This window comes from Vulpes lagopus, chromosome 8 (assembly GCF_018345385.1).
Source record: "Vulpes lagopus strain Blue_001 chromosome 8, ASM1834538v1, whole genome shotgun sequence".
NCBI lineage: Eukaryota > Metazoa > Chordata > Mammalia > Carnivora > Canidae > Vulpes > Vulpes lagopus.
Window position 1 is genome coordinate 84105952 of NC_054831.1, and position 18574 is coordinate 84124525.

The window sequence follows — 18574 nt, forward strand, 5'->3', positions numbered from 1 at the left end:
CATGAGTGCCTGACTGTACCTTAGTTCCTGGTTTCCATCTGTCGTGAGGCCCACCTGCGCTTCCTGACCTTGAGCTTCATCAGACTCCCTAGATCCCCTATTTTAAACTCCCTTTAGTTCTGAATATTTTGAGAGGAGTTCCTATTCTCTGCAATGAAGAAAAGCTTGATCAAGATAGCCCCACAGGGGAACGGATTCCCTAGAACAGCTACCAAAGAACAGGTAGGGAAGGAGGTACCATTCTGGCCTACTTGGGCCAATTATTCACTCCTTCCTACCACTGCCTCTGCTTTCCAAAAACACATGTTAATAACATCACTCAAGCTGAACTTCCAAAACCCAATCATATACACCATAAAAGCCAGCTCAGTATAATGTTGATGAACAGCAGTTCAGCCATCATTCTGTGGTACCTGAGGCTTATCTTCTTCTTCCTTCCGTGTCTGCATCCTCTCACGTCCATGCTGCCGGCGGTAATAGTGGGTATCATCTGTCACATTTGAAAACATATGAATATTTCCTGGAAGAGAAAGGATATGGGATATGGAAGACACTCCTTCCTTGCTTTTTCCAAGGTCCTTGTTCCCAGCCAGGTTCTCTAAGGGCAGAGCACTGTCCCACTTTACTCAGTAGAAAAATAAAATGGTAGGTAAGCCAAGTGAATCAGGTGCAGATGGAATGTGCTTAGCTCTCCTGCTTTTTTTTTTTTTTTTTTTTTTAGCTCTCCTGCTTTTATTTAAACAGTCCTTTGTAACTAGTGAGTGAGAGATCCCAAAAGGCTAGTAGATAAAGAACATCTTTAGGTCATGCATCCTCTCTGACATGCTCCTATCTGCTTCCTTGTCCAATATCAGATTATGTCACTAGTATCTTTTTTATTTTTTTTAAGTAAGCTCCACACCCATTGTGCAGCCCAATGTGGGGCCTGCATTCACAACCCCGAGATCAAGGCCTGAGCTGAGATCAAGAGTCAGACATCCAACCGACTGAGCCACCAGGCGCCCCAACATTAGTATCTTTAAGAGCAACTCATAAAACTCAGTTTACTACCTTCTCTGAGGGTATTTTTCTAACTTTTATCTTTATATAGTTGCTATTTTGCAATAATCATAATAGGCATCTTGCTACTTTTATTTATATTTATTATATTATTATATTATATTATTATATTTATTATTATTATATTTACTTTATTTATAAAGCACTTAAAAATATATAATCCTCACAGCAGCCCTGTGAGGTAGATATTATCAGTCCCATTTCTCAGGTGAGGAAACAGGATCAGAGAGACTAAGTGATTTGGTTAAAATCATGTACAGTTGGAGGCTGGAGGCTTGCCTCAAACCCTAGCTCATCTGATTCCAAATTCTTGCTGTTTCCACCATTCCACAGTCCCTCTATTCAGATCCTCAAAGAGGAGCTAGCTGAGATACAGAAATATAGACAGAGAGAGATATATATAAATTTTTAAGTGATAATTTTGAAATACTCACCTGTAGGAAAATGTCCTCCAAAGAAGACATTGAATAACTCTTCTGGAGTGATATCAGCTTCAAAGTCCCTGTAATAATTATAAGGTCTGCCTCGAGGGGCAGTGAAAGTCACCTGTTCGTCTCCATATTCATCATAGCGGAGTCGCTTGTCAGGATTGCTCAGGACTGCAAAGGCATTTCCTATCGCTGCAACCAAAACCAAAAAATACCTGAGTACACAGTCTTTGCTGTAGCTGAGGGTGATCATCAGAGCAGCAATGATGAGCCTAGAGTCACTTCACAAGAGCCTAAAGAAAGGTGCTTGGCTGCTGGGGATTTACCCCAAAGATACAGACGCAGTGAAACGCTGGGACACCTGCACCCCAATGTTTATAGCAGCAATGTCTACAATAGCCAAACTGTGGAAGGAGCCTCGGTGTCCATCGAAAGATGACTGGATAAAGAAGATGTGGTATATGTATACAATGGAATATTACTCAGCCATTAGAAACGACAAATACCCACCATTTGCTTCAACGTGGATGGAACTGGAGGGTATTATGCTGAGTGAAATAAGTCAATTGGAGAAGGACAAACATTATATGGTCTCATTCATTTGGGGAATATAAAAAATAGTGAAAGGGAATAAAGGGGAAAGGAGAAAAAATGAGTGGGAAATATCAGAGAGGGAGACAGAACATGAGAGACTCCTAACTCTGGGAAACGAACAAGGGGTGGTGGAAAGGGAGGTGGGCGGGGGGTGGGATTGACTGGGTGACAGGCACTGAGGTGGGCACTTGATGGGATGAGCAATGGGTGTTATGCTATATGCTGGCAAATTGAACTCCAATAAAAAGAAAAGAAAAGAAAAGAAAAGAAAAGAAAAGAAAAGAAAAGAAAAGAAAAGAAAAGAAAAGAAAAGAAAAGAAAAGAAAAAGAAAAGAAAGAAAAGAAAAGAAAAGAAAAAGAAAAGAAAAAAGAAGAAAGAAAGAAAAAGAAAGAAAGAAAGAAAGAAAAGGAAGAAGGAAAGAAAGAAAGAAAGAAAGAAAGAAAGAAAGAAAGAAAGAAAGAAAGAAAGAAAGAAAGAAGAAAAGAAAAAAGAAAAGAAAGGTGCTTGGGCCTAGAAAGTTCACCAGAGTTCTTGCCCTTGACATTTTCCATGATCTAAAGTTGATAAGCCAGAAGCACTACTGGACTCAAGATGAACTAAGAACCACTGCTTTCATTCATCAAAAATGTGTCCTTATTTCTCTTGAAAGCAATTAGTTTATGGTTGGAAATAGTTCATACATAAACAGTGGTATGGTTTCTAACTTGAAGTCAGAAACAATCTTCTAAATAAAATAATCAGTAAAATGATTGCTGGGCTAAAAACAAAGTCCATACAAGTCAGTCACATTGTTCCAGCTTACTTTAGAAAGTGGGCTTTAGAAATTGAAAAACACATCTCCAGTGTCTCAGTGAGTGAAATCTTATCAAAGACTGGATAGATTACACATGCTTACCATCACTTCTCCCTATGCATAAATGTGCAAATGTTGTCCAATTTCATTTTAACATACAATCAGTGCCAATAATCAAACCTTGAAAAAAAATCTTTAAGACAGTCCCACTCCCCACCTCTAATCGAGTCAACACCAACAGAAACACAGTCAGAAAGAGCATTTCTTTATGATTCTTCTGGCGAGGGAATTATATTAAATGTTTATAGTAATAAAACAGCTAAGCAGAAAAAACTAACAAAAAAAGCCAAATAGTTGCTTCAATATCGCATCCCTTGAAATCCGGCCGGTTTCTCATAGAAATGGCATTAGGTCTGTGAGATACTTTACATGAAGATGTAAAGAGAATGTGGGTTATCTAGTGGTTTCCTTGTAGAAACTGTGGGGAGAAGAAGATTCACAATGGCACATCAACAAAGGGAGATTGTCCTTTGAGGGAAATATTGACTTTTAAAATGTTTTCAGAGCTATCATTTTTTAGTTTTTCTTTAGAAAAATTCCAAATCTACAAAAACATTGAAAGAATAGTAAATAAACACATATATATCCTTTATTTGATTCATCAATTGTTAGCATTTTGCCACATTGCTTCCCTTAACTCTCCATACACACGTATATGTAATATGTAGAAATATCTTTTGTTGAAGCCTTTGAAAGTAGGCTGCAGATATTATGGCACTTTATCCCTAAATATTTCAGCATCTATCTCCTAGAAGAATCCCCTGCATGATCACAATACCATTTTCATTGCTCAGAAAATGAACAATCCATGCAATTCATGCAAGGTTCTTGTAATATATTTGCTTTTATATTCCCTTAGTTTCATTTAATCTAGAAGAGTCTCCTTGTCTTTTCTGCTTTTCATTATATTGACTTTTTTGAAGAGCAGGTCAGTGTTCTTTGTAGAATGCTCCATATTTTTATGGTTTACTCATTACTAGATTCAGATCGAACATTTTGCAAGAATAGCCCACAGGTGCCATATCATATAATGTGAGGTGGGTCCAGCATTAATGATGACAAGTTGGACCACGTGGTTAAAGTGGTGACAGCTAGATCTCTCCATTATAAAGGAATTTTTTCCTGTTTGTAATCAGTAAGTATTCTGGGGGATGATGCTCTGACATCATGTGAATATCCTTTTCAACAAAAACCTATCACCCAACAGTTTTAGCATCCAGTGATAATCCTTGACTGAATCAGTGGCTTCACTGGGGTTGAAGCTCTTAAGTAAGATTTTTATTTATGTGTCAAATCTACAAAATTACCATTCCAGAGAAACGGGAAAAAAAATTTTTTTTCCCGAAGAAATTAAGGTAAATGAATGAAGACAGGAGGGAGCTGTGCTGATAATGACTATTTAAGGGATATGGCAGGAAAAAAAGGCCTCACTTGTGGCCTTATAAAATTATTACAGGGGAGGCTGAAAACAGCTTGTGGCCAAACATCACAAGAAGGGCAGAATTAAACATTAATTGCAGCTCAGACCTTTGAAAGCATCAGTTGCTCCAGGAGCACAATTCTTGTCAGGGTGAAATTTCAGGGCAAGTTTTCGATAAGCTTTCTTAAGCTCTTCATCACTGGCATTTCGAGAAACTCCCAGAATTTCATAGTAATTTCTGCATTTCTTGATCCTAAAAACACACATCAGAAACACATATGTCTACAAAGGCCCCTTTTGAACAACTAACTGTAAAATAGTACATTTTTACATTTACATTTGGTCCTCTAATCTGTAAGTCCCAAAACAAACCTAAAAGAAAATTGGTGAACACATTCATGAAATTTTCAAATTGATTAACAGTGTCCCCCCCACCAAGAGCTTAATGCTTTTAAAAGTATTTTTTTAAGATTTTATTTATTTATTCATGAAAGACACAGAGAGAGAGGCAGAGACATAGAGAGAGAAGCAGGCTGCCTGCAAGGAGCCTGATGTGGGATCACGACCTGAACCAAAGGCAGGTGCTCAACCACTAACCCACCCAGGCGTCCCGAAAACAAGAAATTTTAAAACAGAGTGATGATATAACTACATTATCAGTTAGCCTCTCAAAAATTTTAGTGTACAATCATGAGAGAATGGGAGTGAAAAAGGCAGATAATGTGTTTGTCTTATTATGAAAATTGTTTTAAACTTGCAGACCCCCTAAGGGCTTGGGGTTTCAAGCCACACTCTGAGAAATGTTGTGCTAGAGCATGAACTCTGGAGTCAAAATGCCTTGGTCAGGATCTTATCTTGCTGAGTACTTAGCTCCTGTACCTTAGTGTCATCTTCTGAAATGGGCTAATAATTCCAACTAACATTTCACGAGCTGTTATAATTTAAATGAAGTAATTTAAATGAAGTATTCATCAAAGCGCTTGATAGCATGTGACGCTATATAAATATTGGCTATTATATAACTATCATTCTTTTCAAAAGCTGCATGTTATTGCATTTTATGGATTATATATATATCCTCTCCTGATAGGCACTTATAGAACATCTCCGGTCTTTTGCAACTACACAACCCAGTTAGGCAGAGAGCCCGAGTCTTGCTGAAGAGATCAAAGTAAGTCAGTAACACAGGCTGGACTATAAACCAAGGTCTGGAATGTCAATCACGGTCCTTCCCCAAGAGTTGCCCATGGGGATCCTTTGGATCCCCAGCCCAGTTTCCAATCCCTGTTTCCATGGCAGATACTCCTCTGCCTCTTTCTCTCTTTTGTATAAAATTTTTTTTTTAAGATTTTATTTATTTATTTGAGAGAAAGGGAGACAGAGTATGAGCAGGGGGGAGGAGACAGAGGGAGAGGGAGAAGCAGGCTCCTTGCAGGGAACCTGGTGCGGGGCTGGATCCCCGGCTCCTGAGATTAAGACCTGAGCCAAAGGCAGAGGCTTAATAAAGTGGGCCGCCCAGGCACCCCTAAATTTGTTATTTGTTTAATAACAGTTTTCTTGAACTACAATTCACATATCACAAAGTTCACTCTTCTAAAATGCACAATGAATTGATTTTTTCTAAGTATATTCAGAATTGTGCACCCATCACCACTACCTAATTCCAGAACATCTTCATTACCCCAGAAAGAAACTCCATTACTCATCAGCAGTCATTCCTCATTCCCAACCCCTGGCAACCACGAATGTACTGTCTCTATAAATTTGCCATTCTGGACATTTCATATAAAAGGAATTATACAATATATACACTTTTGTGTCTTGCTTCTTTGACTAGCTTGATGTTCAAGGTTCATTCATGTTGTAGCATATATCAATACTTCATTCTTTGGTTACCAAAAAGTATTCATTGTATGCATATTCCCCATTTTGTTTATCCATTCATCAGTTAATTGGCCTACAGGCTGTTTTCATTTGGGCATTATTATGGATGATGCTGTACAAACATTCATGTATACGTTTTTGCGTGGAAGTATGTTTTTATTTCTCTTGGTATATACCTGGATTGCTAAGTTATATGCTATGTTTAAACTTCTCAGGAACTGGCAATCTGTTTTCCAAACTGGCCACACTGTTTTCCATTCCTACAAGCAATATACAAGGGTTCCCATTTCTCCACATTCTTATTAACACTTGCTATTATCCATCTTTTTGATTATTGCCATCCTAGTGGGTGTGAGGTAGTGTTTTGGCTTTGGCTTGTATTTTTCTAATAACTAATGATACTGAGCAACTTTTCATATGTTTATTGGCCATTTACAGATCTTTTTCTTTTTTCTTTTTTTAAGAGCCATTTGTATATATTCTTTGGAGGAATGCTTATTCAGATCCTTTGCCCATTTTTCAATTGGGCTATTTGACTTTTTATTATTGTTTTGTAAGAGTAGTTTATATATTCTAAATAGAAGTCCCTTATCAGATACATAAGTTGAAAACATTTTCTCCTGTACTGTGAATTGATTTTTCACTTTCTTGATGGTATCTTTTGAATACAAAAGCTTAAATTCTAATGAAATCCAATTCACCTATTTTTTCTTTTGTCATTTGTGCTTTAGATGTCATGTCATGAAAATGTACATTTTTGTCTTCTAAGAGTGTTATAGTTGTAGCTTTTACATTTAGGCCTTATATTAGGTCTTTAGTTAACTTTTGCGTTTGTGTGAGAAAAAAGTCCAAGTGCATTGTTTTGCATATGGATATCCAGTTGTCCAACACATTTATTAAAGACAATTCTTTACCCTATTACATTGTCTTGCACTCCTTTTTTTTTTTTTTAAAGTAAGCTGTATGCTCAATGTGGGGTCTGAATTCAAGACCCTGAGTTCAAGAATTGCATACTCCACTGACTGAGCCAGCCAGGTGCCCCTGCCTTAGTATTCTTGTCAAAAAAATTAATTGGCTCATGGTATTGTGTTTCGGTGTTACAGTATGTTGGACATCTGACCCTTTTTTTTCTTTTCTTTCTTTTCTTTCTTTTAAAAGATTTATTTATTTATTCATGATAGATATACAGAGAGAAAGAGAGAGGCAGAGACACAGGAGGAGGGAGAAGCAGGCTCCATGCTGGGAGCCCGATGCGGGACTCGATCCCCGGACTCCAGGACCGCACCCTGGGCCAAAGGAAGGCACCACACCGCTGAGCCACCCGGGGATCCCCTGACCCTTTTTTTCTTTTAAAGATTGTAAAGAAAGAATGCAAGTACAGGGAGGGGCAGAGGGAAAGAGAGAGGAGAAAAGCAGAGTCAGTGCTGAGTGCAGACCCCAATGCCAGGCTCGATCTCAGGACCGAGCTGAAACCAAGAGTCAGATGCTTAACTAACTGAGCCACCCAGGTGCCCCAGGGTGTCCAACTCTTGATCTCGGCTCAGGTCTTGATCTAAGGGTCATGAGTTCAAGCCCTGGACTGGGCTCCATGCTGAGTGTGGAGCCTACTTAAAAAAAAAAAAATCAATTGACCATAAATATTAAGGTTTACTTCTAGACTCTAAAGTCTATTCCATTAATCTACATGTCTATCCTATGCTAGTCTACACTGTCTTCATAACTGTAGCTTTTTTTTTAAGATTTTATTTATTCATTTGAGAGAGAGAGAGAACACAAGCACAGGGGAGGGGCAGAGGGAGAGGGAGAAGCAGGCTCCTGGCTGAGCAGGGAGCCCAACTTGGGGCTTGATCTCAGGACCCTAGGATCATGACCTGAGCTGAAGGCAAGATGCTTAATCAACTGAGCCACCAGATGCCCCTCTAACTGTAGCTTTGTAATAAGTTTTTCAAATTGGGAAATGTGAGTCCTCCAACTTTGTTCTTTTTCAAGACTGTTCTGGCATTCTGGATCCCCTTGCATTACCATATGAATTTTAGGATTGGCTTTGTCAATTTTTTTAAATTTTATTTATTTATTCATGAGAGACAGAAAGAGAGAGAGAGAGAGAGAGGCAGAGACACAGGCAGAGGGAGAAGCAGGCTCCATGTAGGAAGCCCAATGTGAGACTCAATCCCAGGACCCCGGGATCATGACCTGAGCCAAAGGCAGACACTTAACCCCTGGCTTGTCAATTTCTGCAAAAAAGGCAGCAAATATTTTGATAGGGATATGTTGAATCTATTGATCGATTTGAGTAGTATTACCATATTTCCATTACCATATGCCTTATAATCCATGAACACAGGCAATTTTCCCATTTATTTAGACCTTCTTTAATTTCCTTAAATGAAGTTTTATAGTTTTCAATGTACATTTTATACTTCTCTTGTTAAATTTATTCCTAAGCAGTTTATACTTTTTTGGACAGTGTTATAAATCAAGTCTGTCTTCCTTCCTTCCTTCCTTCCTTCCTTCCTTCCTTCTCTTTCAAGATTTTATTTACTTGAGAGAGAAAGCGAGAGAGAGCACAGAGGGAGAGGGAGAAGCAGACCCCCCACCAAGCAGGGAGCCAGACTTGGGCTCCATCCCAGGACCCTGGGATCATGACCTGAGCTAAAGGCAGATGCTTAACTGACTGAGCCACCCAGGTGCCTCTGAAACTGTTTTATTTTCCATTTTTGGATTGTTCATTGCTAGGGTACAGAAAAACAACGATTTTTGTATACTGATCTTATATTTTGCAACTTTGTTAAACTCATTTATTATTTCTAACACTGTGTATTTCTTAGGATTTTCTATATTATATCATATCACTGTGAATACAGTTTTACTTCTTTCCAATCTGGATGACTTATTTTTTAAAAATTTTTAAAAAGATTTACTTCTTTATTTTAGAGAGCAGGAGCTAGAGAGAGCACACACAGCCAGGGAAGGGGCAAAGGGAGAGGGAGAAGCAGACTCCCAGCTGAGCAGGGAGCCCAACTAGGGGCTTGATCCCAGGACCTGGGATCATGACCTGAGCTGAAGGCAGACATTAACTAACCGAGCCAACCAGGTGCCCCTAATTTTCTCATTTTTAAAAAAAGATTTACTGGGGTGCCTGGGTGGCTCAGTTGATTGAGCATATGCCTTCGGCTTAGGTCATGACCCAAGAGTCCTGGGATTGAATGCCACACCAGGCTTTTTGCTCAGCAGGAAGCTGCTTCTCCTTCTCCCTCTTCCTGCCATTCCCCATGCTTGTACTCATGCTCTCTCTCTACCAAATAAATAAATATAAACTCTTTTAAAAAATTAAAAAGATTTACTTACCTATGTGAGAGAGAGAAAGAGAAACAGCACACAAGCAGGGGGAGGAGCAGAGGGAGAGGGAGAGACTCAAGCAGACTCCCTGCTGACTACGGACCCAAAACATGGGGCTTGATCTCCAGACCCTGAGATCATGACCTGAGCCAAAAACTGAGTCTGAAGCTTAGCCAACTGAGCCACCCAGGTGTCCCCAATCTAGATGATTTCTCTATTTCTTTTTTTTTGCCTAAATGCCCTGGTTTGAACATCTAGTACAATGTTGAATAGAAGTGGCTAGAGTCTTGTCTTTTTCTTGATCTTGCAAAGCATCCAGTTGTTCACCATTAAGTATGATAATGTTAACTGTGGGGTTTTTGTAGATGGCCTTTATCAGTTGAGGAGGTTCTCTTCTACTCCTATTGTGTTGAGTATTGTTATCATGAAACAGTGCTGAATTTTGTCAAAAGCTTCTTCTGCACCTATTAAAATTATCATGTGGCCTTGTCCTTTATTCTATTAATATAGTGTATTACACTGATTAATTTTCATGTGTTAACGTTGCATTCTTAGGACAAATATCATTTGGTCAAAGTATATAATCCTTTTTTAAACAGATTTATTCATTCTTTTTTATTTGAGAAAAAAAGAGAGGTGGGGGGCACATAAGCAGGGGGAGGGGCAGAAGCAGAGGGAGAAGAGCAGACTTCCCACTGAGCACAGAGCCTAACACAGGGCTTGATCCCACAAACTGGAGAACATGACCTGAGTATAAACCAAGAGTCAGATGCTTAATTGACCAAGCTACCCAGGCACCCCAAGCTATATAATCCTTTTTATGTTTTTCTATGTTGCTAGAATCTATATCCATAAGGGATATTGATTGATAATTTAGTTTTCTTATAACATTTTTGTCTGGTTTTAGTTATAGAGTAATACTGGCCACACAGAATGAGTTGAGTAGTGCTCCCCTCTCTTGTATTTTTTGTAATAGTTTATGATGGATTAGTTAATTCTTCTAAAAACATTTGGTAGAATTCACCAGTGAAGTCTTCTGGGCCTAGGTTTTTCTTAGTGGGAATTTTTTATTTTATTTAAATTCAATTAATCAACATGTAGTGTATTATTAGTTTCAGAGGTAGAGTTCAGTGATTGATCAGTTGCACAGAATACCCAATGTTCACTATATTACATTCCCTACTTAATGGCCATCACCCAGTTACTCCATCCCCCCACCCACTTCCCCTCCAGCAACCCTGTTTGTTTCCTATCTCTGTCTCTCTGTCAGGGTTTCCTATCAACCCTGTCTCTGTCTCTCATGAATAAATAAATAAAATCTTTTTATTTTTTTTAATTTTTTTTTATGATAGTCACACAGAGAGAGAGAGAGAGGCAGAGACATAGGCAGAGGGAGAAGCAGGCTCCATGCACCGGGAGCCCGACGTGGGATTCCATCCCCGGTCTCCAGGCTCGCGCCCTGGGCCAAAGGCAGGCGCCAAACCGCTGTGCCACCCAGGGATCCCTAAATAAAATCTTAACAAAAAAATGTGTTGGCATACAATTATTCATAGTATCCTTTCAGAATCTTTATTATCGTTATAAGATTGGTAGTGATGATTTTAGTTATTTGAGTCTTCTCTCTTTTTCTTGGTTAGCCTAGCTAAAGGTTTGTCAATTGTGTTAATATTTTCAAAAAACCAACTTTTGGTTTTGTTAATTTTCTGTTGTTTTTCTAACCTCTATTTCATTTATTGCCATTCTATACTTTTTCCTTCATTCTGCTTGCCTGGGTTTAGTGTACTCTTTCTGTGCTTTTTTTTTTTTTTCTAGTTTGTTAAGGTGGAAGATTAGATTACTGATTTTAGATTTTTAAATATATATATTTAGGGGATCCCTGGGTGGCGCAGCGGTTTGGCGCCTGCCTTTGGCCCAGGGCGCGATCCTGGAGACCTGGGATCGAATCCCACGTCGGGCTCCCGGTGCATGGAGCCTGCTTCTCCCTCTGCCTGTGTCTCTGCCTCTCTCTATCTCTCTGTGACTATCATAAATAAATAAAAGAAAATTAAAAAAAAAAATTTTAAATATATATATTTAAATATTTACAGCTATAAATGTCCTAATATTGCTTTAGCTGCATCCTATACACTTTGGTATGCTATGTTTTCATTTTCATTCATCTCAAAGTATTCTCTAATTTTTCTTATGATTTCTTCTGTGACAATTTGTTTTTTAGGAATATGTATTTATTATATATATGTATACATATGTATATATATGTACATGCATATATATATATGTTTTAAAGATTTTATTTATTTATTTGAGAAGGGGAGAGAGAGCATGAGCAGGGGAGAGCGGCAGAGGGAGAGGGAGAAGCAGACTCCTCACTGAGTAGAGAACCCAATGTGGGGCTTGATCCCAGGACCCTGAGATATGACCTGAGCTGAAGGCAGATGCTTAACTGATTGAGCCACCCAGGCATCCCTCTTTAGGAACATATATTGTTGGGACGCCTACGTGGCTCAGCGGTTGAGCGTCTGCCTTCAGGTCTTCAATTCAGGGCATGATTCTGGAGTCCTGTGATCGAGCCTGCTCCTCCCTCAGCCTGTGTCTCTGCTTCTCTCTCTGTGTCTCTCATGAATAAATAAATAAAATCTTTTTTAAAAAAAGGAATAAATATTGTTTAATTTTCACATATTTGTGAATTTCCTAAATTTGTTTCTATGGTCGATTTCAGAGACCATACACTGTATGATTTTAATCCTTTTAAATTTATTGACACTTGTTTTGTGGCCTAACATCTGATCTATTTGGAGAATGATGAGACACCTGGGTGGCTCAGCAGTTGAGTGTCTGCCTTTGGCTCAGGGCGTGTTCCCAGGGTCCTGGGATCGAGTCCCTCATCAAGCTCCCTGCATGGAGCCTGCTTCTTCCTCTGCCTGTGTCTCTGCCTCTCTCTGTGTGTCACTCATAAATAAATAAAATCTTTTAAAAGAGAGAGAGAGAGAGAGAAAGAGAGAGAATGTTTCACGTATATTTGAAAAGAATGTATATTCTCCTGTTGTTGGCTAGGATGTTGTATAGATGTCCATTATGTTGCGTTTCCCTGCTTCTCCTTTCCAGCCGGAAAGTGACCTCAGATTACACCTTAACAGTACACTTCCACTAGTCTTGCCTCTGAATTGTGCTTCAATAATAAAAGTACTAATAGCCATCAATATATATATAACATATCTGCCAGGAACTCTACATTAAAATCACTCATGTCATTCTACCAGACTCACCTTTGTACCCCAAGCAGCTGTTCCTCAGTGTAAGTGGCACTCCCCTCACCCTGCCGGGTTTGATTCCACTCATGCTCAGATTTTTTTTCCTTTTGTACTTTCATGCAGTTACAGCAGCCACATGGGTCATGACTTTCAGGTCTGTCTTCTGGGTATTTGTTTCTTCTAACTGCATCAATGTAAGCTGCAAAGCAATAGTGCCTCCATTAGGCCTCCATCTGGTCTGCAATCAACTTTGCTATCTGCCCTAGCTATCAGGGAGGACATAAGTATGAGGGCCAAACTACTGACATCGTACAGATTTTTAAGAATCCATATAAAACTGAACGAACATCTTCCTTGAGGAAACAATGTAGTAAATACAGAGGCAATCATGAAAAACATATAAGGCTAGAAATATGAAGCACAATAATGTCCACCATAACGACAATGGTCATTCAGCAAATAATTCTGGATCAGAGCCAGAAAAGGGGCTTAGAAGGCACGTCCTCAATACCTTGCCTTTCAAGAGGTGTCTACCTTTAGTGCAATGCAGGGGAAGTCTTTATTTTTCTGTGATGCATGGTCAGAAGTGACATTGCTCATAGAAAAATTTTTTGTTGTTGCAGTGCCTCCCACCACTAAGACTTAAACTAGGGGTTGGTTCAGTTCTACAAGACACTTGGCTAGACAGATCATGGAAATATATGGATAAGACCTATTTTGACCACAAAGGGGCTATAGTTTAAAGGGAGAAGATTCAATTTATCATAACACCTGGAGAATGTAAAGAAGGCCACAGCAATCCAGTCAAAGAAGATAGAGGACTCATGTCCCATCTGAAGGATTCAGGAAACACTTTAAAGATGTCTCTCTCCTGCCTAAAGTCCCTTAGCGACTACCCACTGCTCCTTGTCCAAATTTATTATCATAGACCCAGCCTACCTCTGCAGCCGCCTCCCTCACCACAAACTCGTTTGCCGTCTAAGCTCTACACATATCTTTCAGATCAGCAATGCTTTCTCTTTTCTCTTGTGCCTTTTCACATGCTGTTCCCTCTGCTTGCAACATTCTTCCTCTGTTAGCCTGACTAACTCCAAGGCATCCTTCATGTCATCATATGTAACACTTTCTTCCTGAGGCCTCTTCTGACAGTCAGGCTGGCTGTCAGTTTGCTTCCCAAACCTAAGACCTTGCTGTATATGTCAGGACTTGGAGGCTCTGTTTCATAACTGTTTACCTGTTAAACTCCCTCAATGGACTGAGAGTTCTGTGGTCTCAGGGGCCCAAGTCTGTCAGATCCCTGCTGCACGATCAGCATAATGCAGGCTACATAACACGTATTGAATCAATACTCTTTGCTTGACTGCAGGATGGAAAAGGCCAGCCTATCGGTGCTGATGCGGGCTGCAGGAGCAGGACCAAGTGGAGACGGAGTCAGGCGGCCTAGTTGGGCGGAGCGGGGATAAGGGCCGGGCAAGCAAGCTGTGGGAATCCACATCATCCTACTGACTTCCCAGCCACCCAGGCAGGCAGGGCCTGACGACCGCTGGCCCTAAACTGGGCACGGGCCGAGGAGGGATGGGGCGGGGCTGGAGGCCGGAGGCAAAAAAGTCATCACGGGTGACTCTGGGTTCCTGGCCGGTTCCTTAGATTGAGCCAGGTATCCTGATTTCCAGATTCTGACCTCTTCCATAGGCAGTCCCCCACCTAATACGGAACCCTACCTACTCAGGATCAGCATCTCCTCATAGGCTTCCATCCTTCACCTCAGGCCGAGAATCTCAGCTCTTAGGAATCTCAAGGAGCCCCATCCTTCTCCCGAACTCTGCCCTGTCCCACCCTCCCGCAAGGACCTGGTACCTTCGGTCCAGCGCTCCCCGCTGCCCAGAGTCGCAGCCATATCGGTTCCCAATCAGCAGGTCTGCGGAGCCTCCCCGGAGCCCGAGGCTGAAAAGGGCAAGAAGCGCGGGGCATGCTGGTCATTGTAGTCCAACTCATGGGAGCTGCGGGACTTTGGACTACAACTCCCGGCAGGCTCCGCGCGAGGGGCCGTGGGAGTTGTAGTTTTGTATGGGGCTCGACCTTGGGGCGAGGTCCGCGGAGGTTTCTTGCTGCTGGTTGACTGCTGGGTGACTGGGACCGCCACACTTTTCCTCATCTGTAGACTAAGAATAGTGGCTTAGGCCTCGCCTAACACTAGGGGCATTCAGGGAGACGCGATGAGATCCTGCCTGGGAAAGGTTTTGCAAACTAGTCCAGAGGGTGACAGTGTGACTGTTTATCTCAAGGCTGTCCTTTTAAAATATATGCTAATGCCTTGTTAATTTTCCCCATTCTCACTGGAGTTAAAAATAGACCTGCCCTACGACCCAGCAATTGCACTGCTGGGGATTTACCTCAAAGATACAGATGCAATGAAACGCCAGGACACCTGCACCCCGATGTTTATAGCAGCAACATCCACAATAGCCAAACTGTGGAAGGAGCCTCGGTGTCCATCGAAAGATGAATGGATAAAGAAGGTGTGGTTTATGTATACGATGGAATATTACTCAGCCATTAGAAATGACAAATACCCACCATTTGCTTCAACGTGGATGGAACTGGAGGGTATTATGCTGAGTGAAATAAGTCAATCAGAGAAGGACAAACATTATATGTTCTCATTCATTGGAAAATATAAATAATAGTGAAAGGGAATAGAAGGGAAGGGAGAAGAAATGGGTAGGAAATATCAGAAAGGGAGACAGAACATGAAGACTCCTAACTCTGGGAAACGAACTAGGGGTGGTGGAAGGGGAGGAGGGTGAGGCTTGGGGGTGAATGGGTGACGGGCACTGAGGGGGGCACTTGACGGGATGAGCACTGGGTGTTATTCAGTATGTTGGCAAATTGAACACCAATAAAAAATAAATTTATTATTTAAAAAAATAAAATAAATAAAATAAAATATATGCTAATGCCCATCCTGTGCAAAATGTATGTTAGGTCCTGGAGGCTGAGAGATGGGTTTTGGGGTTTGCGAACTCAATCCTGAAATTTTAAGAACCAAGAAAATAGAAAAGTGAAGTAGATTTGTGTAGTCAGAGGACAGTCTGGGTATGTCCCTATTTGTCTAGCTGCTCTGGCACAAACATCATTAGAGGGATCTCTAGGATTCAGGGGTAGAGAAAGAAGAGAGGGACAGGCATTGGAGCCAGCATTAAAGTCCCTATCTTAAAAAAAAAATAAAATAAATAAAGTCACTATCTTTGCTATTCCTTACCCTTCATCCATCCCATCATCCATCCCATCCTACTCCAGGGCACCTCTGAGACTTTTCTCTTCCATTCCACCCCACTCATTTCTGTGGCCCATTCCCTTGCTTTCTGAAGGTCCTACAAAATTAGTAAAAGGGAAGTGAAATATTCCTGCATTTTCCCACTCAGGTCTGCAGGGGCCTAGCAAAGAATAAAAGATTTTCATAATGTTCTTACTGACTCATGCCTGTGGGTGAATTGGGATGGCCAAAGATCAGTTTCATAAGTGAAAAATGATCAATTCATCCCAAAATGAAAAATTACTTGGGATCTTACCAGAAAACCAAATAAGTATGCCAACAATGGTATCAAGAAGCAGATACTTAGGCATTTGGGGCAGGACTGGGAGATGATCAGCCCAAGACACAAATTGAAAGAGTAAAACCCTCCAGTTGTATGCAGTTCTATCCCTTCCCTGCAGTCAGTGGTGGTCCTAGGATATATGAGCGTAGAAGGCTGGATCCTAAAGAAGTCACTTGTGTTCAATAGACAAGGGACCTGATCAGGGATATACATTAGGTGATTGAATATAAGAAGGCAGTTTATTCCGTTTGGGAAAACTAGACAGACTGCTCTAAAATATGGACCAAGGAAGGTGGGGTATGCCTTAGAGTCTAGGGGCACAGGCTAAGGTCTAGAGATACTCAGAGATGTCAGAGTACTATTGAAGTTAGAGGTATCTGGTTGAGAGTAGGGGCACTAGAGCACTGTGGAGAGTAATAGGATTGAGAAGGGATACTTAGGAGTACAGTCCAAGTTCAAGAATGCTAAAAAGAATGGGGGAAGCTGCAGCCCTTTGGAAATGTCTGGTACCTCAACAACCTTTTCCATCATCCTCACTCCTCACTTTTTTTTTTAGAAGACTCATTTACTCCTAGATCTGTAAAAAATGTCTCATTATGGCAACCTTCTCAGATATGCCAGCAAATATATCCTTTAGCTCATTTACACCTCAACACTACTAGATGAATGTTTCTATGACTGTATCACTAGGACTTACTTAGAACTCCAAACCTCAACATTTAGAACACTTCTGTGCCAGTTTTGGCTTGAGTATACCAACTACTCAACAAAACAATTCCCACTATCAAATTCAGTCTCTGTGTTTGGTAAAAGAGGAAGCTTTGGGTTCAGAAGGTTCAGGATGGAGGTGCCTGGAGGAAGTAAGCAAGTGAGGAAGCATCTGGGAAGGAAATAAGGCAAGAGAACTTGGAATCTCTGAGGTGGTTCTCAAGGAGAAGGAGGTAAGTGTAGAAAGAAGTTCAAAAAGGTGATAAAGGATGTCCACAAATCCAGAGGGAGACCGCTAAGCAGTGTCACACAATGTTTTCCAACAGATCTAATAGAGTTGATTAGTACTAGTCTAGCTTTAGGAAATTAAGCGCATGAACTAAGCCAAAAAGCCTGCAATGATCCTTCATCTGCTAAACCATTTTACCGAGAGCTGGCCTCAAATTTCTATCAGTTTTGGGATCCCTGGGTGGCGCAGCGGTTTGGCGCCTGCCTTTGGCCCAGGGCGTGATCCTGGAGACCCGGGATCGAATCCCACATCGGGCTCCCGGTGCATGGAGCCTGCTTCTCCCTCTGCCTCTCTCTCTCTCTCTCTCTCTCTCTCTCTCTCTCTCACTGTGTGCCTATCATAAAAAAAAAAAAAAAAAAAAAAAAAAAAATTTCTATCAGTTTTCTCTACTTACTTTTAGAAGTATTTGTTGAACTGTAGTAAATTTTTGCTGGTGACACCGAGGTTTGCCTTGTGCTCTATATGATTGAGATGCTGCACCATCTACTCCTGGAAGAAAGATACTGAGTAAATGATCCCTCTGTCCCACTGGGCCTGTGTGCCTGAGCTGATTTATTGGTTGCTCTCCCATAAGATGGGGGAAGAAGCAAAAGAAGGATACTCTATAGGAACCACCCCACACCACCACCTGTTCCTGCATTGGGGCCTGTGTTAGAATAGGGAAGAAGTTGTCTTGTAAATGGCCACCATCCTGTTGTCTAGACATCAAGGAAGAGATACAGTCTCAGGGAAGTTGCAAAAGCTGCTGAAGGCTACACTCAGATTTCCTACAAGAGGTGGGTTCTTGTATTTGCATAAATAGTAAGATCCTCTAGCAGAACTCCTTCTAATATAGTTTGCTAGAGAATTAAGTTAATCCATCCTTGACCCCTTCTCAAAGGATAGCTGTTTAACAATAGGAAAACCAACATGGCTAGTGTAGAACTGCAATGCTGGTTTCTGGGTAAAATCCATTTAATCTCATATTAATACCAGTTCACACCCTTTTTCCCACATATAAATACCTTATGACTAACAGCTCATATTTGCAGGACATTGTCCAGAGTCAGGGGGAAGCTTGTGGCCTTAGAATGGAGATATTAACTGAGTTATCTAGAGTGAACCTCATGTTCTTGACCTAGTTAGTCCAGTATGATAAGCAGGTGAGCT

The 18574-nt window shown here is 40.8% G+C and overlaps 1 protein-coding gene across 3 annotated transcripts in view; it reads right to left on the reverse strand.

Annotated features, from left to right (window-relative positions):
• Positions 1–17838, reverse strand: part of DNAJC18 (DnaJ heat shock protein family (Hsp40) member C18) — a 30304-nt gene extending 12466 nt beyond the window's left edge. Inside the window, exons 1-6 of one of the 3 annotated variants that reach the window (XM_041766680.1) lie at positions 17820–17838; positions 14687–14773; positions 12845–13028; positions 4463–4608; positions 1494–1679; positions 414–520 (exon numbers count right to left, since the gene is read on the reverse strand). In XM_041766680.1, the coding sequence (XP_041622614.1) occupies positions 414–520; positions 1494–1679; positions 4463–4608; positions 12845–13028; positions 14687–14726 (663 nt within the window). In that variant the 5' untranslated portion in view covers positions 14727–14773; positions 17820–17838. Of the gene's footprint in view, positions 1–413; positions 521–1493; positions 1680–4462; positions 4609–12844; positions 13029–14686; positions 14798–17819 lie in introns of those variants that run through there. The other 2 variants (XM_041766679.1, XM_041766681.1) reach the window with 2 other exon arrangements.
• Positions 17839–18574: the final 736 nt, after the last annotated feature.